Source organism: Amblyomma americanum, chromosome 8 (assembly GCF_052857255.1).
Source record: "Amblyomma americanum isolate KBUSLIRL-KWMA chromosome 8, ASM5285725v1, whole genome shotgun sequence".
Classification (NCBI taxonomy): Eukaryota; Metazoa; Arthropoda; class Arachnida; order Ixodida; family Ixodidae; genus Amblyomma; species Amblyomma americanum.
This window is the reverse complement of record NC_135504.1, coordinates 151,107,359-151,132,966: the sequence shown is the minus strand read 5'-3', so window position 1 is coordinate 151,132,966 and position 25,608 is coordinate 151,107,359. Positions and strand designations below refer to the sequence as shown.

Here is a 25,608-nt window from a genome sequence, read left to right as displayed (position 1 = left end):
ATGTGTGGACACGTTCCTTGCGCAGGCGCTGGCTGGTCTTCCACCCGAAACGTCGTGAATTAAATCCTGTTATGTTTCTTCAATTTTTGGTGATTTTATATTATATTGACCAAATCAACTGCCAGAAATCACTTTTGATATATATATATATATATATATATATATATATATATATATATATATATATATATATATATATATATATATATATATATATATATATATATATATATATATATCGAAGTATACGCTTCATTTAAGGAAACATTTTTATTTTACTCGACGTTTCGATCGGAGGGCCGATCTTTTTCAAGAGTGGCCATAAAGTGCATGGGCGCGTGTTCTTATAGCATGGGACTTGATACACAGAAAGCTTAAAAAAGAAAAGAAATAAAGAAAAGTAAAGAAAAGAAAAGGCGGTAGGGGGCGGCCGGGAGAACGGAGCACAACAGACACCTATGGCATATTAGGGAAGCAAAGGTGGCGCGTCGCGTACCCGTGAACTCACTGCACACACACACACACGCGCGCGCACACGAGGCGAAAGAGGGAGGCCGGGCTGGGTGCGCACGTGGCTACTGCGACAAGAAAAAAAGAAAAAGAGAGAGAAAGAAACAAAAGCAGAGAAAAAGGGAAAAGCAAAGGAGAAACGTGGTGGGGCTTAACAAAAGAAGGGATGCGTCCGTCCGCCAATTGTGGGTTTCGGTATGCCTCTGGCCGCGTATGTGCGGCCCCGTGCGGCTCCGGAAGATGGCCCAGACGAGGCGGAACAGGTTGAGACCGCCCAAAGTGGCTCCACATGGTGACACGCGAGCCGCTAAAACCAGATGAGCTTCCCATAGGAGGAACAGATGGAAAGGCTTGTTGACAGGAATGCAAGAAAAGAAGAGATATAGCACAAAGAAATTTCAAAAAATAAAAAAATATATATAAAAATGACAAAAAAAAGAAGAAAGAGAAGGGGACATATGGCCCTCGCGGGACCAAAGAATGAGTTGAACGGCAGATGGAAACAAGCCGAAACTGACATGCAACAGGGGTATGACCTCAGACGACTCAGTCAGTGGTGGTACTTTGTCAATTAGGGTTGAAATTTTCTTCGGTTTCTGCCATCGAAAGAGACGATAGGGTGCCATGGTTTTCGTTGATGCCCTTTTGCACCGTGTTAAATTTGAAAAAAAAAAAATATATGATTCGCGTTGTTCGCGCTCCCGAGTGTTTTTAAAGCCACTCTGCAATATCGTTACTTTAAGTTTATCAAACTCATGGCCTTTTTCGCGGAGGTGTCTCGATAGTGGGAGGCCAGGGAGAGATTTAGTATGTGAGCGGTGGTTATTAAATCTTAATCGGAAGGAATTGTCTGTTTGGCCAATGTATTGCATCTGACATTCGCCACACTCGAGCATGTAAACAACATTACTGGAATCGCAGTTTAAGTACTCTCGGATAACATGTTTGAAATCTGAATGGGTACTTTTAGTCAGTGCTGTGGTTTGCATGTGTTTGTAAACTTAGCATCTGCTCTTTCCGCAAGGTGGCAACCCACCGGCCTCGGTTTATTAACCGTTGAGTGCACAAGGTGGTTTTGTAAATTTTTTGGCCTTCTGTATGTTACCTGGGGGACCATTGGAAAAATTTTTGAGAGCCGCTCACTTCTTTCTATGATATTGAATTGTTTTTGAAGGATTTTGTTAATATTCGGTAGGTTGTCTGTAAATGTCAGTACTAGATTAGAGCGATGCGGTGTTGGCGGGGATTCCGCAGGGAGTTGATTACGGTTAGTAACTTCCGCCTTATATATATATATATATATATATATATATATAGTTTACGTAGTCTAACGTTCGACGGAATACCGTCTGGTCAGGATGAAGCATAATAACAGGCTGTTATTATATATATGGTTTCTGCAAACTAAAGCTGTTGTGTGTGGCGCTGTCCCGTTCTCTTCTCTCTCTCACTCTCTCTGGCGCGCGCGCTCGTGTGTGTGTGTGCGTGCGCGCGCGCGTTTGTGTACCACTAGCCCAACAACAAGTTCTCTTATGCTTATATTTTATTTATTTGCACTGCACCCAGCTGCGCGGAGACATTTCTGCAGGCGGGACAGTGTGATAGATAACATAAAAGTAACCACAGTTGCTCAGGCGAGTGAAAGGACAAAAAGTTAATGTTCAGCTTAGCAAACAAGCAAACGTGTCGCCGCTGGCACAGGTGGCATGCGCTGGCACTGGTGGCGCTCACCAATGAGATACTGTTTCGCAAGGAGTGCTTTATTTTAAAACAACTTGTAGGCGGGCGACATGGCTTACGTTTCCAGGAAGCATTACAGGGCAAACAACAGACACAGAGAGTAGCGAGGATGGAGGCGGGACAGGTGCTTCTGTTCGTTTGTGCGAGCATCTCAACGCTACATTGATTCGACTAAGTGCACAAGGGAGGGGGAGAGTATGCATAGGAATAATAAAATTGCTAATCGAGGGGTTTAACATAGCGGTGCATGTGCTATTAAGGACGCCGTATGGAGGGTCCCAAATTAATTTATACCATACAGTGCGGGTTGTTTAATGTGCGCTGAAATACACTCCGAATCGAACCTGCCACATTGGCATCAGCAGCCGAGCCACTTCGGCAGGTTCAAGGAAAAAATACGACCAGCCGTACGAGAGAAGCCATGCCCCTGTTGTAACTGATCCGGTAGTAGTAACTTCAAAAGTAGGGTACTTTATCTGACATTTTTGGTTGGTTGCGTTTACGTGGTTTAACGCGCCAAAGGGACTTATGCTATGAGGGACGCGGTAGTGGAGGGCTCCGGAAATTTAGACCGCCTGCGGTTCTCTAACGAGCATTGACGTCGTGCAGTACCCTGGCTTCTAGCAGTTCGCCTCCATCGAAATGCGACCGCCAGGGACGGATCAAACCCGCGTCCTTCAAGTCAGTAGCCGAGCGCCATAGCCACTGAGCTACCACGGCGGCTCACATTACTGATCGTCGTAAACTATGGTTTGCAGAAAATACAGAAAAAGTGAACAGAATTAACCGAAACAAAGGAAGTGTACCGGTTATTGCTTTCCTAAAAATGATTACGTCTCGAATGTAAGTCACATGGCCACGAACGGTATGCCAACGTGTCACAGGACGTCACAATGTTGACCCGTGCATCCAAACAAACCTTGATGGTTGCGTAAGCGGCGGGAGGCACGGCACGGCACGGCTAGGAAAGGAGAAAGGTTGTCGAGTATTGCCTGTGATGTACATTTGTGTAGTCCTGGGAAGATGCTTTGGTTGACTCCGCATTCAGGCTGCCCGGTGCTCGCGCGCTGGGTTACAGTAAGAACACTACAGGTTCTGAAAAGAAGAAGCAGAGTCGTTCAAGGTTATTGTAAAAGGTGCGAAAAGGGTCATTACAAAAAGAAAACAATAAATGTGTACATGGGCAGAGTAGAGCCAAACCCGACTCGAAACTGCAAATCCTCTGCAGAAAGAAATGCATCCGTGCAAGTTGGTGATCCATACTTGAGAAGAAAACCATATATATATATTCGTTGAGGCGAGGACAGAAGCTGCCGCTACGGGCGTCACTGGCATTCTAAGGGCACGGGAGCAACGACAACACTGGCGCTTCATGGCGCACCTTGAACTGTTCATAACCTTTTTCCAGCGAGATAACGTGCCGGTGGCAACAGCAGCGAGGGCGTAGAGGTAGAGCATCCGCCTCGCGGGCAAGAGGACAGGGCTTTGAATCCCCGTGCCGCGTAGTTCTACACCGGGGTTTGAAAAAAACAATGTGGATTAGCTCAGCTAATCCAGGATATACAAAGTGAGACGTCGGCATTCACTGTGTTCATTGGCGTCGACAATGTTGTAGACGGCGACGGCTTTGAGGAAAGGAAGGGCGCATAACTGGCTCCCTGGATACGCGGACGCCTCATTCGTGCTTTGATACATGTGGCCGTGGTGAGAGAGATGTGGCCCCAATGCATTAGTGCTTACAGCGCTGTGGGTGACATAATAATAATAATAATTGGTTTTTGGTGGAAAGGAAATGGCGCAGTATCTGTCTCATATATCGTTGGACACCTGAACCGCGCCGTAAGGGAAAGGATAGAGGAGGGAGTGAAAGAAGAAAGGAAGAGAGAGGTGCCGTAGTGGAGGGCTCCGGAATAATTTCGACCACCTGGGGAACTTTAACGTGCACTGACATCGCACAGCGCACGGGCGCCTTAGCGTTTTTCCTCCATAAAAACGCAGCCGCCGCGGTCGGGTTCGAACCCGGGAACTCCGGATCAGTAGTCGAGCGCCCTAACCACTGAGCCACCGCGGCGGGGCGGTGACATGCGGCACTGCTGCAATAGCTAGGCCGCAGCGTTCATTTGGTGATCAATCACTCGCGATCAACCATTAACTGCATGCCGCCTACCAGGGTGGCAGGGAGGGCGCGCTGCCTATCCAGTGTGCGGAACGCTATCAAAGCAGGCTTTTGCAGTTGGACACGAACGTTACGTACATGAAAGCGAAATTGAGGTCTCCACTGACCCACGGAGCCGGTTGTGCGCCTTTCCTTCCGTGAAAATGAACGGCCTTGGCAAAGCTGTCAATGCCAATCAACTCCATGAAAGTCGTCGGCTCACTTGTTTTGTTTCGTTTTTGAGGGAAGGTAATGGCACAGTAAACATCTCACATATCTCCGTGGACACCCGAACCACGTCGTAAAGGAATGGTATGATAAAGAAGGGAGAGAAAGAAGAAAGAGAAAACTGAAAATCGAAAGTTGGATTTTGAGCAAAGGCGCGGCGCAGGAGAGCGGTGGAACACCGGTGGCTCGGTGCTACTAGTGGCGCATGCGCAGTAGTGACTAGGGAGAGAGACAGAGAGAAATATCCATGGCGAGGCGCTCGTTGTGACTTCATGTGCCTCCTCGGAGCACCGCCACGGCGAAATCGCAAGTTCGCGGCCAGTAAAGCTTTCGCTTTAATAAAGAAAACATCTGCGTGTCGATGGGATTGCAGAACCAGGCCTGGGGTGCGGCCTCATCTCGGTGACCAGAACCGACAACGCACTCCCTCACCACAACAGGATTTGGCCACCCTGGTGCAGTACTCTGCCACAACCTTTTATGAACAAACTAATTAACCCTTTTGGAAAATAAGAGACGCCGACCAGTGATGAAAGGTTCATTATTGACGTTTCGGCTTCCACACGGAAGCCTTGTTCACAATGAATTCATCACTAAACAAGGGTCGTTTAAATATGGTTGAAAAATCGGCGCAAGGAGCGTGCGTATATCGGGTTTAGATTGCCGTCGTTCCGGTTTAACGTGTCTGACGTAGTTTGTATGATTAGGGATTCCAAATGAAGTCGTGATGCTGCTATTTTTAGGTTGCGATGATCCTTGCCTTGTCACAGTCAATTTTGTGGCCATTCACGACAGCGTGCTCCGCTAAGGCGTTGTTGCGAATGTTTTAATTTTTTACGTCCCGAGCGTGCTGTTGTATTCGCTTGCGGTAGTTTCCAATTTCCCCGATATACACACCGTTGCAGTCAGCGCAGGGGATTTCGTAGACAACTCTGGGGAATCTTTCCTTTGGCAGTGTGTCCTTCGCCTTTACAAGCTGATGGCGCATCTTTCTGGCCGGGACATGTGCCACCTACACGTCATATTCCCGTAGGACACGTGCCAGGCATTCACTAGTATCCGGGACATACGGCACAGAAGCCCGTTTTTTGATCGGAGGGCGGGCGTCCTGTTGTCCTTGTTTTGACAGCTGACGTTCTACCGCGTCGACGAAGCGCCTAGGGTATCCACAGTTTCTGAGGTCAACCAGTACCTTTTTCGCGTCCAGGGTCGCATCCTCGGGCCTTGTGCACAACCTTTTCGCACGCTGCAGTAACGTGCTAACAACGGCCTTCTTATGGCTGGCAGGGTGCACTGAGTTGAAATATAGGTAGCGGCCAGTGTGCGTCTCCTTCCGGTATACGCTGTGTTACGTCTCGCCTTCGACGCGCGGTATAGCCGGCGCGGATGCAACGGACGCCGCGGCTTCGTTCATCGCGGCCGCAACGCCTCCCGCCAAGCGCGTCCAGGCAGGTTTCAGTGCCACGTGTCGTCGTGCGTGCATGTGTGTGTGTGTGCATGTTTTGCCCACGCTTGTCAAAGCGCGGCAGCCGGGGAGAGGAGCTCTCCAACTGGGAGGCGAGGAGGTCTGACCGGCGCCGGCCTGGCGGACGCGCCCGTCACGCCTGAACATGTTCATGCGTCGCCGTCTTGTGCGACTCATCCCATGCCGCTCCTTCTTGCCCTCGACTCCGAGGGTATATAAAGAGAGCTGCCCCGGACGCCAAGGAGAGACTTCGATTTCGCCCTTCGAGTAACGTGGTCGCCCTGACCGGCTGCTCTTTTGAGATGCCAGAATAAACAAGTTGTTCTGTTGCCAGTCGAGTCATCCTTTGCCGGGACCTTCGGATGTTTCCAGCTTTGCCCCAGGCCGCCAGGCCAACGCTACCCTTGGGGCTTGCAACCCAAATGCAACAACTGGTTGCCAGCGGTGAGATCCCGACAACGGAGGCCAGCAGCGAAGATATGCGTTCAACTGTATGCTGAGCAGCACAACGACCATCCGGGAGCAGTGCAACGAGCCCTGTGTGATGACTGGTTGCCTGCAGCGGAACGACTGCGCTGAATTCTTGGCTGCGAGGTTTGGTGAGTGCGGGACTTTCTTCTTCTGAGTTTTGCCAGGCTTTTGTTAGTGTCAGAAACAGAGCTGGTAATTGTGGTTGTCGTTGCTGCCGGGTTAGTTTGCGGCAAGACAATAGTAGGCAGTAGAGAAAGCAGCATTCGGAGCAGCCATGGATTTGAAGTCGTTGCGCAAACCGAAATTGCTGGAGCTTGCAAGAGAGTTGGGTCTGGATGTCTCAGACAAACTCAGAAAACCAGAACTGCTAAGGGCTATTCTTGAGTTGGAGGCTGAGGATGACGAGCTGTCGGAATGCCTTGAGACCATTGAGGAGAGGGAACAAAAAGAGAAAGACGAGCGCGAACGTAAAGAACAAAAAGAGAAAGAGGAGCGAGAACGTAAAGAACAAAAAGAGAAAGAGAAAGAAGAGCGCGACCGTCAACACGCTTTGGAAATGAAGCGTCTCGAGGTAGAGATGGAACGCGCTCGTAATGGAAGTCAGGCACACGGTGCAGGAGAACGGGTATCGTTCAAAATGACTGACCTGATGCGGCCGTTTAAGCTTGGAGAGGACATTGGTTTGTTCCTGGTTAACTTTGAGCGAACGTGCGAGAAGCAGGGGTTCTCTCGGGAAACGTGGCCACAGCGCTTGCTCACTTTGTTACCCGGCGAGGCGGCCGACGTAGTCGCTCGCTTGAAGAGAGAGGAGGCAGAGGATTTCGACCAAGTGAAATCGAGTCTGCTAAAAAAGTACAGGCTGTCAGCGGAGGCGTTCCGTCGGAAGTTTCGGGAAAATGAAAAAGGCAGAAATGAGTCATATACAGAGTTTGCCTACAGGCTTATGTCAAACATGCAGGAGTGGCTCAAAGAAGAGAAAGCGTTTGGTGACCACGAGAAAATTCTGCAGTGTTTCGGGCTGGAACAGTTTTATAGTCGGTTACCTGAGAACGTGCGGTACTGGGTCTTGGATAGGCCAGACGTTAGTACAGTGGCTAAAGCCGCCGAGCTAGCCGAGGAGTTTGTGACGCGTCGGGCTCGCGGAGCTAAGGACGGTCAAAAGGGTGAATTTGGCTCCAAGTCTGAGAGGCCGAAGTTCACACCCATGAGAGCAAGGGGGGACACGCGTAGTGCGGATGCGAGTGAAAGCAGTCCGACCGAACGTAAGGAGACGGCGGCAGCCGAAGCCGAACGCAGAAAGCGGTTCGAGAGGAGGTAAGCGCGCGTGTGTTATACGTGCCAGAAGCCGGGTCACTTTTCGGCGCAGTGTCCAGAAACAAAAAGAGAAGTCGTGTGTTTGTCATTATGTAGCACTGACGAGAACATGAAGCTTCTCGAGCCTTACATGCGAGACTTCCTCGTGAACGGGAAAGAGTGCCGAGTGCTTCGTGATTCCGCAGCTACAATGGATGTAGTTCACCCCTCTTACGTAGAACCCGATATGTTCACGGGCGAGTGCGCATGGATCAAGCAAGCCGTGGAAGCTCATAGCGTGTGTCTGCCCGTAGCAAAAGTGCTTATTGAAGGACCTTTCGGAGCACTTGAGACGGAGGCCGTAGTGTCATCTAGGCTGCCCCCCCAGTACCCGTACCTATTTTCGAACAGGTCCGATCACCTCCTGCGCGAGAAGGGGCTTTTGTTTGGTGAGGCTAGCGTTCAGGCCTTAACCAGACCGAGAGTTCGGGAGCTCGCTGCAAAGGCGGTAGTTGCGGGGCCGACGTTGTCGAGCAATGAGAAAGGGTCGGAGGCGCAGCAAGCTGATATTCAGAGCACGTCCGAACTGAATAAAATTGAGCCTGTAGCGTTGAAGGCACCAGGTACTGGAGATGAAATGCACGACACGGGAAAGTTAGAAGAGCTTCCGGTCGAGCTTCCGGGACTAGGCTCAGTGACGAACAGGGAAGACACTGATCAGGTCATTAGTGACTTAATCATTAAAGCACCGCTGTCGCCTGAGCAGAAAACCGAACTACACCAACTCTTACAAGAGTTTCAAGGTCAGTTCTCTGAGAGGCCTGGTAGGACTTCTGTCCTTACTCATGATATAGAACTTACCTCGCCAGAGCCAGTACGATCCAAGGCGTACCGGGTGTCACCCCGCCAGCGCGATATTATGGAGGCTGAGGTAAAGAAAATGCTACAGCTCGGTGTTATTGAGGCGGGTGAGAGTGATTATACCTCCCCTTTGATTTTAGTTGAGGTACCGGGCAAGGAACCTCGTCCTTGCGTCGACTACCGCAGGCTTAATTCCATTACTAAGGATCAAATTTATCCGATCCCTAACATCGAGGAGCGCCTTGAGAAAGTTAGTAGCGCTCAGTTTATTTCCCCCCTAGATCTTGTCAGGGGTTATTGGCAGGTTCCACTTACAGAAGAGGCTAGTAGGTATGCGGCGTTCATTTCACCAATGGGAACATTCCGTCCTAAAGTTTTGAGTTTTGGTTTGAAGAACGCGCCATACTGCTTTTCAAGCCTCATGGACAAAGTGTTGCGGGGACAGGAAGAATTCGCTTTACCGTATTTAGACGACGTAGCGATATTCTCCGCCTCCTGGTCTGAGCATATGACACACTTGCGGGCAGTGCTAACCCGCCTGCGCGAAGCGGGCTTGACAGTCAAGGCTCCCAAGTGCCAATTAGCACAGGCCGAGGTTGTCTACCTCGGTCACGTGATTGGACAGGGTCGTCGCCGCCCCTCTGAAATAAAGGTGGCCGCTGTGCGAGACTTCCCGCAACCGCGCACGAAGACCGATATTCGGTCGTTCTTGGGTGTCGCCGGCTACTATCAGAGGTACATCCCCAGGTACTCCGATATCGCGGCTCCCCTGACGGATGCTCTAAGAAAAACAGAGCCCCAAACAGTCGTCTGGAGCGAGACAAAGGAGAGAGCTTTTAGCGCCCTAAAGAGCGTCCTAACAAGCCAGCCTGTGCTACGATCGCCAGACTATACCAAAGGGTTCGTTGTTCAGTGCGATGCTAGTGAGCGAGGCATGGGCGTTGTACTGTGCCAAAGGGACAATGGAGAAGTGGAACACCCCGTCCTGTATGCTAGTCGTAAGCTGACCTGTCGTGAGCAGGCGTACAGCGCCACCGAGAAAGAGTGTGCGTGTCTCGTGTGGGCCGTTCAGAAATTGTCATGCTACCTAGCCGGCTCGAGGTTTATCATTGAGACGGATCACTGCCCTCTCCAATGGCTGCAGACCATATCTCCCAAAAATGGCCGCCTCCTGCGCTGGAGCCTCGCTTTGCAACAATATTCCTTTGAGGTGCGTTACAAAAAGGGGAGTCTCAACGGTAACGCCGATGGCTTAAGTCGAAGCCCCTAACGTAGGAATCCGCCTCAAAGTTGTTGGTTACTGATGTTTTCTTCCTGAGGCAGGATTTTTAACATATTGCTTTTGTTTAGTGTTTCAAAGTGATTATGTGCTTTCTAGTGCAATTTTCCAATTTGTGGACGCGTTCTGAGTGCTGCTTGACTACTGTAAGGAACTAGGCAGTAGTATAAAAGGGGAAAGAGCCTGGCAGAGCTTAGTGAGGGTTGTCTCGTGCTTGCTGACTGAGCGGTTGCGTTTCGGCGTAGTTCTAACGCTTGCTGGGAACGAGCACAAAAATGGCAACTCTCCCGAAGTGACTTTGCAGTGTCCTATGTGATCCTGAACCCGAGAACGAGGCCTTCTCTGTGCGCTGCGCTCAAGCAACGTCGAGGGACGATCGGTTTCGATTACGAGCATCATCGAGCGACATCCCTCTGGACAGCGGATGCAGTCCCCTGACCATCGGGATCTCCTTCTCCCGGCGGGGCGGTCTGTTACGTCTCGCCTTCGACGCGCGGTATAGCCGGCGCGGATGCAACGGACGCCGCGGCTTCGTTCATCGCGGCCGCAACGCCTCCCGCCAAGCGCGTCCAGGCAGGTTTCAGTGCCACGTGTCGTCGTGCGTGCGTGTGTGTGTGTGTGCATGTTTTGCCCACGCTTGTCAAAGCGCGGCAGCCGGGGAGAGGAGCTCTCCAACTGGGAGGCGAGGAGGTCTGACCGGCGCCGGCCTGGCGGACGCGCCCGTCACGCCTGAACATGTTCATGCGTCGCCGTCTTGTGCGACTCATCCCATGCCGCTCCTTCTTGCCCTCGACTCCGAGGGTATATAAAGAGAGCTGCCCCGGACGCCAAGGAGAGACTTCGATTTCGCCCTTCGAGTAACGTGGTCGCCCTGACCGGCTGCTCTTTTGAGATGCCAGAATAAACAAGTTGTTCTGTTGCCAGTCGAGTCATCCTTTGCCGGGACCTTCGGATGTTTCCAGCTTTGCCCCAGGCCGCCAGGCCAACGCTACCCTTGGGGCTTGCAACCCAAATGCAACAGCTGAAAGATAGACCGTAGCCTTCCCGTGAAACAAGGACGTCAAGGAATGGCAGTTTGCTGTATAATTCTTCTTCAATAGTGAACTGAATGGCTCTTTCCAGGCTGTTAAGATGGGCCAGAAACTTGCTCACCACGCCTTTTTGGATGATGCAGAAGCAGCCGTCGATGTAGCGGAAAAATACCTTCGGGGAAGGGACAAATGAGGCCAACGGCCGCTGTTCCAGCTTTTCCATGGTGAGATTCGCAGCCGTAACCGAAACTGAGGCGCCCATGGGGGTCCCGTGCACCTGTTTGTAAAAATTGCCCATGAAAACGAAGTACGTGTTCTTTAATTAGGCAGAAGTCTAGAAGCCTGCGCAGGTCTGGTACGTCTATCGGTGATCGTTCCGGCAAAGTTACATCAGCCTCGAGGGCTGTGGTGCAAACGCTGACAGCAAGGTCTGTCGGGACGCTCGTGAACAGGGACTTAACGTCAAACGACACCATCACCTCATCTTCATCGATTGAGGTGCCGCGGTTCTTCTCGACAAAGTCGAACGAATTGCGGACGTGACTGGGACTCTGACCCACGAGCGGAGAACGGACCTTGCGCAAGAACTTCGAGAGGTTATGCAGGGGGGAGCGAGTGTAATCCACGATGGGACGCAAATGAACGTCTGGCTTGTGGATTTTGGGCAATCCATAGAAAGCAGGTGCGGATCCATTGTGGCTAAGCAGTTTGTAGTAGAGAGCTTTATGGTTCGGAGGAACGGCCAGAAAAACGTCGGACAGCAGCTTTTGCAATTCTCTTTCCAGCTTTAGTGTCGGATCATTCTTGAGGCGGACGTAGGTTTTCTTCCAGAAGAGATAGCATCTTCTTTTCATAGTCGGCCTTGTCCAGGAGAACAGTCGCAATGCCTTTATCTGCTGGTAGAATCACAATGTGTTCATTTTCACGGAGACTCTTAATAGCGTCCCGTTCTACACGTGACAACGCAGAGCGGGAAGGTCCGCGATGAACGGCGTTTAGTACGCCCACCACTCGGGTGCAGGCCTCTTCGCGGCGAGTGTGTTCGACTTGGCTGACAGCATATTCCACCGCGCACACTAGTTTCTTCTTGTCCGGTGCGGGTCCTATGTTGATATTCAACCCAAGATTCAGCACATTCTTTTCAGCTTGGCTCGGTCTGTACGACGATAAATTATGCACTCTGATTCATGAAGTCACCTTAGTTTTGACTGATAGCTCGGAAAGAAGCTTGGTCAGCTTATTGTCGTGGACGAGCTCACCTCTCGCGTTGAAGGTCACACTTGTGATTCGCATGCAACTGGATGCCGGCGAATACGCCATGGTAGTGGTGCTCCAGGCGGCGCCAGGCACAGAAGGCATCGTTCTCCAAAGCACGAATGTCCTCTTTGCAGTTCAGGATACCGCCCTGTGTTGTCGCCTGCCTCAGTCCCGTCCTGTTTTGCGGTTTTGCTCTTCACGATGTCATACCAACTGGCCTACACCAAAGTCCTTCCAGGATCCTAGCTTGTAGAAGCTGTCGTTCTGCCTTTCCGACCACACTGTGCCCGAAAGGCGTAGAAACAGGTCTGTTGAATCGTATGGAGCGGGGAACTAGGTTACGGGCTTTACATGTTAGGTTGAACTTAAGATGGTTCCTGAATGAAGTGACACGACAGTTAAGGTTGACATATTTGCGGATCTCGGTGATGAATTCCTGGCCATACGCCTGGCGAAGGGCGATGAAGTTGAGCGTGTGACGGAATCCCGTCTGGCCGGGAGCGTACATTTGGAAAATAAGAGACGCCGACCAGTGAAGAAAGGTTCGTTATTGACGTTATTTTCCAAACGTTATTTTCCAGACGTTATTTTCCAAAATTTACACTCCCGGCCAGACGGGATTCCGTCACACGCTCAATTTCACTAATTAACCCTCGGCCCTCAGTCCTCAGCGGCTGCGGAGCAACTGACCAGGGCGGCGGTCAAACCTGTGACGCAGCGGAGGGTGCAAAGAATCTCAGGCTCCCTACAGGCCGCCATTGGAAGCTGAACCTTGCAATCTTTAACGCTAGAGCCTTATCCAGTGAGGCTAACCTAGTAGTGTGGTTTGAGGAACTAGCAGACATTAAATGAGATGTCATAGGCTTTAGTCAAATTAGGAGGACAGGTAAGGCGTATGTAGTACTAAAGGGCGTGCACATACTGTGCTATCGTGTATAAGCGGATAGACGAGAACTAGATGTGGGATTCCTCACTAATCAGGATATAGCTGGCAACGTAGAGTTCATTAGTGTTAACGAGAGGGTGGCAGCTATCGCAATTACGCGCCTACATCCAGCCATGATGACCAGATTGTTGAAGGCTTCTGTGAAGACTTGTAGTCGGCAATGAAGAAAGTAAAATCACAGTACAGTGTACTGTTGGGCGACTTCAATGCGAAGGTGGGCAAGAAGCAGACTGGCGAACAGGCGGTAGGCTACTATGGGTAGGTTGTAGGAATAGCGAGGGAGAGGTATTAGTAATGTTCGCAGGGGGGGGCAATAGTTTACGGATCGCGAATACCTTCTTTTACAAACGAGAGAACAGGCCGTGAGTGTAAAAATGAAATGGTGAGACTAAAGTGAAAGAGACTTCATACTATGCGCGCACACTGGCATCGTGCAGGATGTGGCTGTCGTCGGTAAGATGCGCTTTAGCGTCCACAGAATAGTAAGTTCTTTTGTTGACAGCGCTTAAAAAACACGGACAGAAGACATAGAAGACTCCGTCACAGGCTCTGAACTTCAACTTTATTCAAGAACACCGAAACACTACATATATACCCAAACACAGGCGCCGACAAGCGGCGGAAATTTTATGCACTCGTGGCAACAGAAATGATATGACAAGTAGTTGTAAAATGACAAGGGCTAAAAACCAAAATATTAACAGGGCACGATAAAACCAGAACAAGATGAGACAAAATATATCTTTTGCCAAGTCATTTAAAAAAGAAAACCCTCCGACACGTGAAATTGTGGTACGGTTTGACTAAAGTAATTTGCAAGAAGGGGTCCGATAATATTGAACGAAAAAATACACACCAGCAAAGATCAAACGTGGTGGAAAATGAGAAAGGCGTAGTGGCAAGAAAAAAAACACGCAATGAAAACTGAAAAGTGATCGGGTACGCAAACAGATGAAGCCAAGAATTAACGCAGCTAAACACAGAAGATGAAGTGCGCGAGATAACTAAAAGGATAAAAAACGGGGATGAGCAAGAAAGCTGAAGCCAAAAAAAAAAACACGGCGAAAGGTATAAGAAGAGATAAAGTAAAACCGAGAGAAAAAGATAAAATATCAAAAATGAAAGTAAACAAAAAGTAAGTCTAAAAGCAAGAAAAATATAGTAATAAAATCGATAAAAGAGAGATTCGCCAAAAAAGCAGAGAATGTAACTCCTTTGTAAAACCAAGATTAAATCAAACAGATCCAGAAAGAAAGGCTAACTCTTTTTCCGACAATGAAACCAAGGGTGGGCTTACACATTGACCCTCGTGCACAAACACCGAGGTTTTGAGGCACGAGGGTGAATGTGTAAGCGCACCCTCATCTTGTTCTGGTTTTATCCTGCCCTGTTCAATATTTTGGTTTTTAGCCCTTGTCATTTTACCACCACTTGTCATATCATTTCTGTTGCCACGAGTCCATAAAATTTTCGCCGCTTGCCGGCGGCTGTGTTTTGGGTATATATGCAGTGTTTCGGTGTTCTTGAATAAAGAAGAAGTTCAGCGCCTGTGACGTAGTCTTCTATGTCTTCTGTCCGTGCTTCTTAAGCGCTGTGAACAAAAGAATCGATCACCACCAACTAGCCCGACAAATTGTCCTGTTCAAAAAAGTAAGGTCTCGAATTCGCCTAGATTTGATGAAGGAACGAAAGAAACTAGTGAAGCGGAACCCCATTAACGAGTTAGCGGTTAGAGGGACACTAGAGGAATTAAGGATTTCGCTACAGAACAGATAATCGGCTTCAACTGAGCAAAACAATCTTAACGCTCAAGCAATGAACGATAATGTCAATGCTATCATTACGGAGTGCGCAGTAGAAGTAGGCTCGACAGGGTACCGGCAGGGTATCACAGCGGATGTCTGATTAAGAAACGCCAAAAGCATGAGGGCGTCTAACCCTACAGGCAGGATAGTACTAGCAGAGCTATCGAAGTTGGTAAATAAGCGCAAGGTTGCCGACATAAAGAAGTTTAATATGGGCAAAATTGAACATGCTCTAAAGAACGGAGGTAGCCTAAAAGTGGTGAAAAGGAAGCTAGGCATAGGTAAAAATCAGATGTATGCGCAAAGAGCCAAGGCGGGCAATGTCATTAGCAGTATGGGTAAGATAGTTGAAAGAGCTGAAAAGTTCTATACAGTGGCTAATGTAATCAGGACGTTAATGAGAGAGGCAGTAGCATACAGCAATGCGTCATCCCCTCAGTAACGAAAGAGGACGTAAAGGAAGACTTAGGATTAATGGAAAGGGAAAATGCAGTTGGGGAGGATCAGTTAACGGCAGACCTGTTGAAGGACGGAGGGGAGATTGTGCTAGAAAAACTAGCCACCCTCTATGCGAAATGCCTTATAGCCTCGACTGTACCAGAAGCTTGTATGATCGCTAACATTATTTTAATCCTTAAGAAAGGACGCGCCACGGACATGAAAATGACTGGCCGATCACCTTACAGTTCGTTGCCTACAAGGTATTTACTAAGGCAATCGCTAATAGAGTCAGGGGAACCTTAGACTTTAATCAACCAAATGATCAGGCAGGTTTTCGTAAAGGATATTCCCGAATATATCATATTCACGCTATCAGTTTGGTCATACAGAAATGTGCAGAATATAATCAATTATGGAAAATATGAATAACTGCGCAAAAAGAACGGGACAAAAGAAAAGAAGTACAGAAACACACGAGACAAGCGCTGACTAACAACTGGTTTATTGCACCAACGCCTCCTTCCTTCGACAACAAAGCGCATGCGCACCAACAGCAAAGACAAAAGCCATAATTATCACGCCAAACCAAGAAACTCCAACTCCTTTTGGTACAGGTGTATGGAAGCCTCGCTAACACATTTGTCAGGCCCTAATCTCACGATTTCCAAGGCTTCGATAACTTCATTCTTTCTTATCCCTCGCGCGTCCTATAATCTTAGTGCTGCCGAAAAGCGGAGTGCAATCTTTATCGTCATGCTTGCAGATCTTACAATGGCTAGGCAGATGCTGCCCTCTAGAATCAGCTAAGGAATTGGCATGCTCTAATAATCTAATGTTGATTCATCGGCCAGTTTGCCCTACGTACACCTTACCACAGCTCAGTGGAATCTGATAGATTACATTCACTCTGCATTGCACAAACTTGTTCCTGTGGTTGGTGCTACACTCAATCTTCTTTTGCCTATCTGGTATGACCAAATTGCACAAACGCGCAGATAGGCAAAAGAAGATCTGCGCGTTTGTGCAATTTGGTCATACCAGATAGGCAAAAGAAGATTGAGTGTAGCACCAACCACAGGAACAAGTTTGTGCAATGCAGAGTGAATGTAATCTATCAGATTCCACTGAGCTGTGGTAAGGTGTACGTAGGGCAAACTGGCCGATGCATCAACATTAGATTATTAGAGCATGCCAATTCCTTAGCTGATTCTAGAGGGCAGCATCTGCCTAGCCATTGTAAGATCTGCAAGCATGACGATAAAGATTGCACTCCACTTTTCGGCAGCACTAAGATTATCGGACGCGCGAGGGATAAGAAAGAACGTGAAGTTATTGAAGCCTTGGAAATCGCGAGATTAGGGCCTGACAAATGTGTTAGCGAGGCTTCCATACACCTGTACCGCAAGGAGTTGGAGTCTCTTGGTTTGGCGTGATGATTATGGCTTTTGTCTTTGCTGTTGGTGAGCATGCGCTTTGTTGTCGAAGGAAGGAGGCGTTGGTGCAATAAACCAGTTGTTAGTCAGCGCTTGTCTCGTGTGTTTCTGTGCTTCTTCTCTCTTGTCCCGTCCTTTTTGCGCAGTGATTTATATTTGCCATAATATCGTACCAACTAGCCCCTCACCGCACTCTTCCATATAATCAAACCCTATAAGTAGCCTCCATTGATCACGAGAAAGCATTTGACTGAACGGAAGCCTCAGCAGCCACGCAGGCACTGCGGAATCATTCTGTAAAAGAGCCTTGTGTAAAAATACTGGAATATATATATATATATATATATATATATATATGAACTGCATAGCTGCTATAGTCCTCCATAAAGTCAGCAATAAAATTTCAATAAGGAAGAGCGTAAGGCAGCGAGACCCGATCTCGCCAATGCTATTCACCGCCTGTTTAGAGGGGGTGTTCCGAGTTCTGTATTGGGAACAGTTGGCAATAAGAGTAAATGAAGAATACCTAAGTATTTTGCAATTCGCTCATGACAGTACCTTGCTGAGTCACTCAAGAGACGAACTGCAAAGCATTATCAATGAGTTAGAAAGGCAGAGCAGACCAGTGGGTTGAAAAATTAACATGCAGAAAACCAAAGTAATCTTCAACAGTCTCGCAGGGAAACAGCAGTTCACAATTGGCAGCGAGGGGCTGGAAGTGGTAAAGGAATACGTCTACTTATGGCAGGCAGTGATTGCTGATCCGGATCACGAGAAGGAAATAACAGAAGATTAAGAATAGGGTGGAGTTCATGTGGCAGATTCTCTCCGATTGTGAATGGCAGTTTACCAATATCACTCAAGAGAAAACCATGAAATAGCTGTATGTTGCCGGTACTCGCCTACGAGGCAGAAACGTGGAGGCTAATGAAAAGGGCTCACCTAAAGGACAACGCAGCAAGCCATGGAAAGAAAAATAATAGGTATAATGTTAAGAGACCAGACACGGGCAGAGTGGGTGAGGGAAGAAACGCCGGTTAATTACATCGTAGTCGAAATCAAGAAGATATGGGCCTAGCCAGGGCGCGTAATGCGAAGGCAAGATAACTGGTGGTCCTTAAGGATAAGCAGACTGGATAACAAGGGAAGTGAAGCGTAGCAAAGGGCGGCATGAAGTTGGGTGGGCACATCAGATTAAGAAGTTTGCGGGGGTAGGGTAGCTGCAGCTGGCAGAGGAGAGTATTAATTGGAGAGATATGGGAGAGGTCTTCGCCTTGCAGTGAGATGATGACGACGAGGAGCCACTGACTGCATATATGCTCCGCAGGTGAAGTTAGTATACAATACTGCACAGCTGTAGTCCGCAAAACATTTAACATCGACAATACAGGCCCCCTTAACATTCTCAGCTTGTGCAAGTTCAGCTAAAACTTCACATGCACAAGAGAAGACAGTGGGTGTTTTATCTATTCATTACAGTGTTGCAATCTGTAGAAACTCATTCAGTGCTGTACTAAAACTGATCGTTTTTCTCCCCCTCCCCTCCCCCCATGTACGCATCGCGCTGCCAGAAGCATGACTCAGGAAAATGTTTTCGCATTCTGCTACACAAGAAAGTTTTGCCCACCTTTTGAATGCCATACTTTCTAAAAATGCATCGATCACTTGCTCTCACTTCTTTCAGGCGAAGCAGATTCTACGAGCACTACGGGGAAGCCTGAAACCATCACCTACCGCATGACTGTTTTGGACAGCCTCCACAATGACACTGAATTGTACAACACCACGTCGGGGAGCGTTATCATCGTGGGTCGCAACGCCAGGCAGCGATCCAAGTTTTTCGAACGAGACCCAACCCTCACGAACGCCGAGTCGAGGACGTCGGGCTTTCGCAAGGCAAAGATTATCAACGACGGCAGCTCGGTTGACGCTACGAGCGGCAGAAGCAACGGTTTTTCTGATCCAATTCCCGAGTCCAGGATAGTGAACGATCCCGAAAGCTACTTTCCCATCAAAGGCTTCATTCCGATTATTGGAGTTCCCGAGAAAAAACCTGACCGCCTCCGTCCTGGCCCTCAACACTTTGTTCCCAGCGGCTTCTTCTCGACGGCGGCCAAGAACCGTCCCAGCGGCCCCACCATGGTAGAGTACTCGCCCGCGGCCCCTCCGACGCCTGCCGGCCAGCCTGCCTATTTCCCGCGCAAGCCGCAGGGGCCTCCCAACGGCTTGCCGCCTATCGTTCGGCCCGAGAGAAAGGGCGGGCCTTACGGGGAAAAGCACACTGCGTCTTCGACCATCAACCGCAGCGGTCCTCGGCCCGGGAAGCAACTGGACGAAGGGCGCGGACCGTTCGGCAACGCCCTGGGGGCGTCATACGTGAGCGGCTCGGATCTGCCTCCCGAGTACCCAGTGGCTCCGGACTTTGGCCAGGAGTGCGTGTGCGTGCCTTTCTACCTGTGCAAAGACGGCTACGTTGCGAGCCCTAGGCTGGACCAGGCCGCTTCGCCGCCCCCGTTCGGGGAATCCGGGCTGCTGATTCCCATCGACGAGCGAAGCAACGACCAGGTCGGCAACGACGCGGTCCTGGGTGAGAGAGCGTCCAACGAGAGCACACCGGCTGTAGAGTCTCGCATGAGGAGGGACACCGAGAACAAGGTGAGAACCTTCTCTCGCACGAAGCTTTTCTCGCGCAAAGCGGAGCCGGCAGTGATTGCAGCACAGTGGGCGTGCATGTCTAATTCTCTGCTCGTCCTTGCAATTTGTCATCGTCTGTGTACTCGCTCCACGCGCGCATATGTCGTCTACTTATGGAATCTTTTAAACCCGTGGCTTTGGAACCATGTTTCATTAAAAAAATTCCATTTGCTGTGCAAAATTTCTTTCCTTTCCTTGGTTTCCATGCCGCCTCTGGTCACAGCGTCGAGAGATGCTTATGGCCCCGTGACGGCGTCGATGTCGTGGGGAGGCCAGAGCACTCCGCAATTACTCATGAGGAAAGAGAACCTGAAACATTTGTAGTACGAAAACGTGTATGTTCTTATTTAACGCATACCTCTACATTTCGGACGGAGTTTTGCGTCACTTTAGTCGTCGGCTTCAGCGCAATTCCACGAAGATTTCCGGCTGAATTTATCGATAATAAGACCTAAAACCATTTTATGCTTAAAAGCGGAAGCCAGATGTGACGTAAAAGCATGAGAAGCTTAAAGAAGGGAATTGCGCTAAAAAAGACACGGACGAGAAAAGACACGGACGGGCGCCCGTCCGTGTCTTTTCTCGTCCGTGTCTTTTTTAGCGCAATTCCCTTCTTTAAGTACGTACGACCGACTCGCCCAACAACGTGCTCGCATGAGAAGCACTTGTAGCTGGGCGGGTTGGTGAATAATCAGGAAAGACAGCAGCACAAAAGGCGAAAGCGGACATAATGAGGGAACAGGACGAGCTTTTTACTTGCAACAATCCTTATTTTACTACGATCGCTTATATAGCTTCATTTCTAACCATTCACCAAGGCACCAGCAGCAGACAGTAAACGTGTCAACACCTGTGAATCAAGAAGTGAGACCATTACACGCGTTTAGAGATATGTGTCAAGAAACGCCATTTCACTCCCGCGAAGCACAACAGAGGTATAACTGATACAGTTGTTTGCACGTTTCTTGATATAAAACGCTTCTTCAAGCTCTCGTTCTGTTTTGACGCTGCTCTTCAGTAACACTTTGCAATCCGATAAACGAGGACCGCAGGCGACCCGGTTTTATTTTATTTACAGTGCACCCTGCAGCGCTGAAGCCTTTTAGCATGGGAGTGGCTACAGCATAAAGTGACGAGCACGTGAATATAATCACACCGAAAGGGAGGGATGACAAAGGAGCAATGCATCAACATCAGTAGAACAGAAAAAACACTAAAGAAACATGCATGCGCTTTAGGACAAAGCGTACAGCTAGGCAAACCAGGCAGCGGTATTCAAGATGGCAACCTTTCTTTTTTTGTTAGTGAATTCTCGCGCTCATGCAGCCGATCATTAAGACAACGTCCGGTTTGCCCGACGTATACCTCGCCGCATTTGAGCGGGAAATCATATGCAACCCCTTTCTTGCAGGGGTTTTTGGTGTTTTACACCGCACTCTTGCACTTCCTCGTTTTTCCTACCAATGCGTGAGCACAGGCCGGCTAGCTGTCGCAGAGCAGAGAATACCACAACGACCCCCTAACCCACCTTCTTGAGGTTGTGGAAGGTTTGGTGAACAACCCTTGGCATTGATCGCTTCCTTGCGTTTTGTGGCAGGTTGTTCTTTTTGCTGCCGTTTAACTTTTCAAGTAAGGACTGCATCTCAGTGAGTACGAGAGAGGCATGGAAACCTGCCTTCTGCAGCCTGGACACCTGTGACATAATGCTTGTGTGCATGGTGACAGGACTTATTAAGGATAAAGTGCACTAAAACGCGATAGCCCTCTTGACAGTCATAGAATGATTGGAATGATTTGGCAGCAAATCTTTCCTTGCGCGTGGACAGCATCGCCAGCAAACCTGTGGGGGGCAAAAGGTTAAGATATCTAAATACTGAGGTTGGTCCCATACCTTTTCGACCAAACGTATCTAAAACATCAACTACGGCTTCGTTGCAACTAAAATCACCTCCATTGAAAAGTACTAGGCCATCATCTACATATCTAAAGGCGCGGATTATACGGTCTGTGCCAAAAGCTTCACTAAAAGAGCGGTCAATTTCCGATAAAAAAACTATCACAAAAGACAGAGATACAAAGAAGCATATGCAAATTCCCTCGTTCTGTAGATGCGTTTGGTTGTTGAAATCAGTAAAAGTGGCATTGAGGTGAAGCTCAAGTAAGGACACAACGCGGCGCCGTTGCTCTGTTACGCCACCGTCAGTAAACAGTGAATGAAGCTCACTGACGTCTTTTCGTTGCAAGATAAAATAAAGAAAAGGAGGAAAAACGCAGGTGGACTTTCGGCTGAAGGCTGACTGAAGGAGCCATGCGATTTTGATGAGGAAACAAAGCAACCCTTCTGAAACGTTCCATACCAACGCCTCACATGAAAGTACAGGAATATGGGGTCAATATGAAACGGAAAAATTAAACGAGAAATCCGTACGCTTCCTATATGCTTTTTGTATGTTCTCTAAATTCCTTCTATACGGCATGCATATGATTTCTGAATGATATGCGCACGACGTCGCAAGGATTTACTATAAATTTTTATTTTTCTACGCGCAGATTGATTTGTACATTGTGAGTTTCAAGGTCCGGGATAGACATATGCGCTGAGAGACGCCGCAGGAAAACGTGCCGGACACATGGATTCTCCGTGTAGTCCGTACTGACTGCGCGTATGTTCCAAATGGTTTCCGTATTATTCGATCGCAAAAGTTATAGAATTATTAGAATCGTCGTGTGAAACGTTTTGGTGATGAAAATTATGCAAACATGCAGAATCATTCGGAACTGTTAGCGAGCGCAAATATTTCAGCGCCCAACTCGTGGGTTTGACTTGTATGGGAGAGTAGGCTGCGAATATCTGAAGCGCTGAACGGCAAACTGAGCAGACACGATAAATGATAGGATGACTTCCATGCGATCTCTGCTCGTTTCAACTCTCGGATTATGCCCTACTAGCACTGAGCTGTCCCGCCAAAGCGCCCATAATTTCCGACTCGCACTTTTGCTGCAGCATATATTAACGCGGTTCCGGGACTGCGACCCATTAATTTTCTCGTGTGTTGCGAAAAACTAGGAATGATATTCAAAACAAATTCTTTTTAAAGGTAAAGAAAAGTGACGTCTGCCAGAAGTGCAGCGTCGGGAAGGAATGAAGCAGAAAGTGAAATAAGGAGGAGCGAAAGAGCGGAGAGCTGGATATTTAACGTATACCTATACTGCACTGCACGCTGGCGTCTTTTGCGTTTCTCCGCCAACGAAATGAAGCCGTCATTCTTCTAGGTTGTAACCCTCGATTCTTGGTTGCACATTTGTACAGTTCACTTCAGATCAACAATCAATACAATGCCACAATACGTTTAGACTAGAGTGTCCTACACGAACGTGAGAAGTGCGAGAGATTTTCGACTAAACTTAACGGTGAACATTAGCGACGACTGACGGCTGCAGCTGAGCAGATAGCTCGCGGTAGCTTCACCAACCAGTTTGCCTGAGTTGTGCGCCTGTGCCGTTGTTGCTGCCTTGTGTTCGTGCTGCTACCAAAATGTCATATAGCCCTAACCCTGTATCGGGCAAATGGACTAACAGCATAAAAAAATAAAAAGGTTTTAAGCTGTGTGCTCATAGCTATGAAATTAGCTTTATATAAAAATGAATCTGATGAAATATACACTGGAATACTCCCCGCAGGGGGCGTCTGCAGCTTGCAGGCGTTGGTGAGTTGCGACACCACAGGTTCCCGAGCATCCGCAGGGACATCCCCGCAAGGGGATGATAGGGAACAGTGCATCACTACGGGCTCGAGCACCCGCGCCTAGCCGTGCGTGGCATCGCCGTGTCAGGGGAAAAGGGAATCCTGGTGGTTGAGCTAATGCTGACCGTTTCGACCTGTAAGGCCCCTCGGCGGAGGTAACACACCACTTTGGCCCCAGCTTCCTGTGTTCGGCACCTCCGGCCTGACCCGCGCGGGGGAAATCGGCAGTAGCCTTTTCCTGTCCTCCCTTCCATCTTTCACTTTCCTATCTCTGTCTCACAACTCTCCTGTCTCCTCCTCTCTTCTTGGTTTTTCATTTTTTCCTGTCGGCGAGGGTTAACATTGTGTGACCAACTATGGACCTCCTTCACCCCGCGACGTCACGAAGATGCGGTGGCGCTGATGTTAGCAGCGACTTTCGCATGGTAGGCAAAACAGGTTCCGCTTGCCCGTGCCTACCGCAGCTGCCGCAGCTACCGGCGGCTGCTTCAAGCCTGTGCACTGCAGAAGCAGCGTGTATTGACTAGCTGCGTCACTGCTGGATCCGCGTAGTAGCATAAAAAATATTAAATTAGCCTCGATAGGTTTCTCGCGCACAAATGCCGCATTCGGAAACTGGCTAACAGGCATTGAGCCACGGTAGTAAAGCGCGAAGTCTGGGAGTCGATAGTCACTACCACTCAATGCACTTAATAGCATGCAAGTTACTGCGTTCATTCACCTGAACTTCAGGATAGTAGGCTGATAATTGCTCAAGGAAAAAAAAGACATGTGCAGCTGCACACGCACTTATCACCTTGAGCCGGAGTGCACGGGGCGCCGACAGGTTCACTCGCCCCCAAGGAATGCGTTTTTTTGTTAATAGCACAGCATGCTTTAATGGCGCGTTTTATGACATTTAATATTTACTTGAAACTGTTTCTTGATATGACGACGTAATTATTTCATTCGAGTAGAAAGAAGTCTGGTAAGTTGTGTCAATCTTGCGCGGTCGCGTTGGTGTGCTTAGAATAGCGTGCCTTAAGTGTGCTAAACGCCATATGCTTTTTCATTGCATCATGCATGTGTCATGTTTCATGAGGTAGTACATGATCGCGAAGCTTGTTTGGAAAGAAGCAGCCGCAGGCGTCCTACTAACAGACACGTGGCGAGATTGAGAGGGGACGCGGCAATGAAAAGTGTTTTCGTTATTCATGCATGCGATATGTAACTAAACTTGGTGCAAATATGAAATTCCTACGCTAGTTTCAGTAATTCCTTTTATTTATAGCTATACCTGGTGCAGTTCTGGGTAATTATAATTAACACCGTCGTCAAGTCCCCCCAAGGTCTAAATAATTGAGTAGATAGTGCGGTTTTTTTATGCCAGCATGTACATAAAGCCCTGTTCTGTACGATGACGCGATTAGTTCTTTTTCTATATGATCAGTATTTATGCACGCATAGCTACATGAAAACGTTTCTTACAAGAAATAACTAACACAGCACTGCACGTGTAGGGTATAAAATCGAGAGATTTATTACGCTCCTCAACGTCTCAGGAATAGTTTGCGACAAATGAAATAATTTTATTTTCATGCGAATTACGAAGGTGAGTGATCCAGTCGCAGAAAATGTGAGAGGTCGCAAAACGAACCTTAAAGTTTATTCCCTCGTTTATGGCATCTTCGCTTTCGCTTTGGTCAAAGAAATGCGGCACTGAAATCAAAGAAATTACCTCACAATTTTTGACGACCACACTTCTAAAAAGCGTAATTTATAAATTTGTACTCAATATTTTGCTATAATTTTTCGTCACGAAACTAGACTTCAGGGATATAGGAAAGAAAATAATTCTAGAAATCAACAATTTTCACCAAATCGACCAGCTTAACAAGAGGACAAGTTGGCCTGGCTGGTGCGTGGTCATGCGGCTAAAAACAGCGCTAAGCGAGACAGGAGATCAGGGACACGACGCTGTCCCCACTTTTCGCACAGCGCGACACGTACGTATGTCAGCAGACGATGAGCGCATGTCTGCCATCCTTGTGTCTGCTCCGACGAAACAAGGCCAGCACTTCCCCTCACTATTGTCCCGAAGTAAAATCATTCCGGCTAGTGCAGAGTGTCAAAACTTGTTTTATTCAATGCCTGGCGCATAAATAAACGGCAGGAACGCTTTCTACACGTTTATTACTAACCATATATACAAAACAGTGCAAACTATTTCTCCTTATAGGCCGCACGTGGCCAACGCGAGCTCGTGTACTTCAAC

At 48.5% G+C, this 25,608-nt stretch overlaps 1 protein-coding gene across 1 annotated transcript in view; it reads left to right on the top strand.

Annotated features, from left to right (window-relative positions):
• Positions 1–25,608, top strand: part of LOC144102117 (uncharacterized) — a 140,603-nt gene that overhangs the window by 55,129 nt on the left and 59,866 nt on the right. Inside the window, exon 3 of the mRNA XM_077635409.1 lies at positions 18,600–19,570. Coding sequence (XP_077491535.1) covers positions 18,600–19,570 — 971 coding nt within the window. The remainder of the gene's footprint in view (positions 1–18,599; positions 19,571–25,608) is intronic.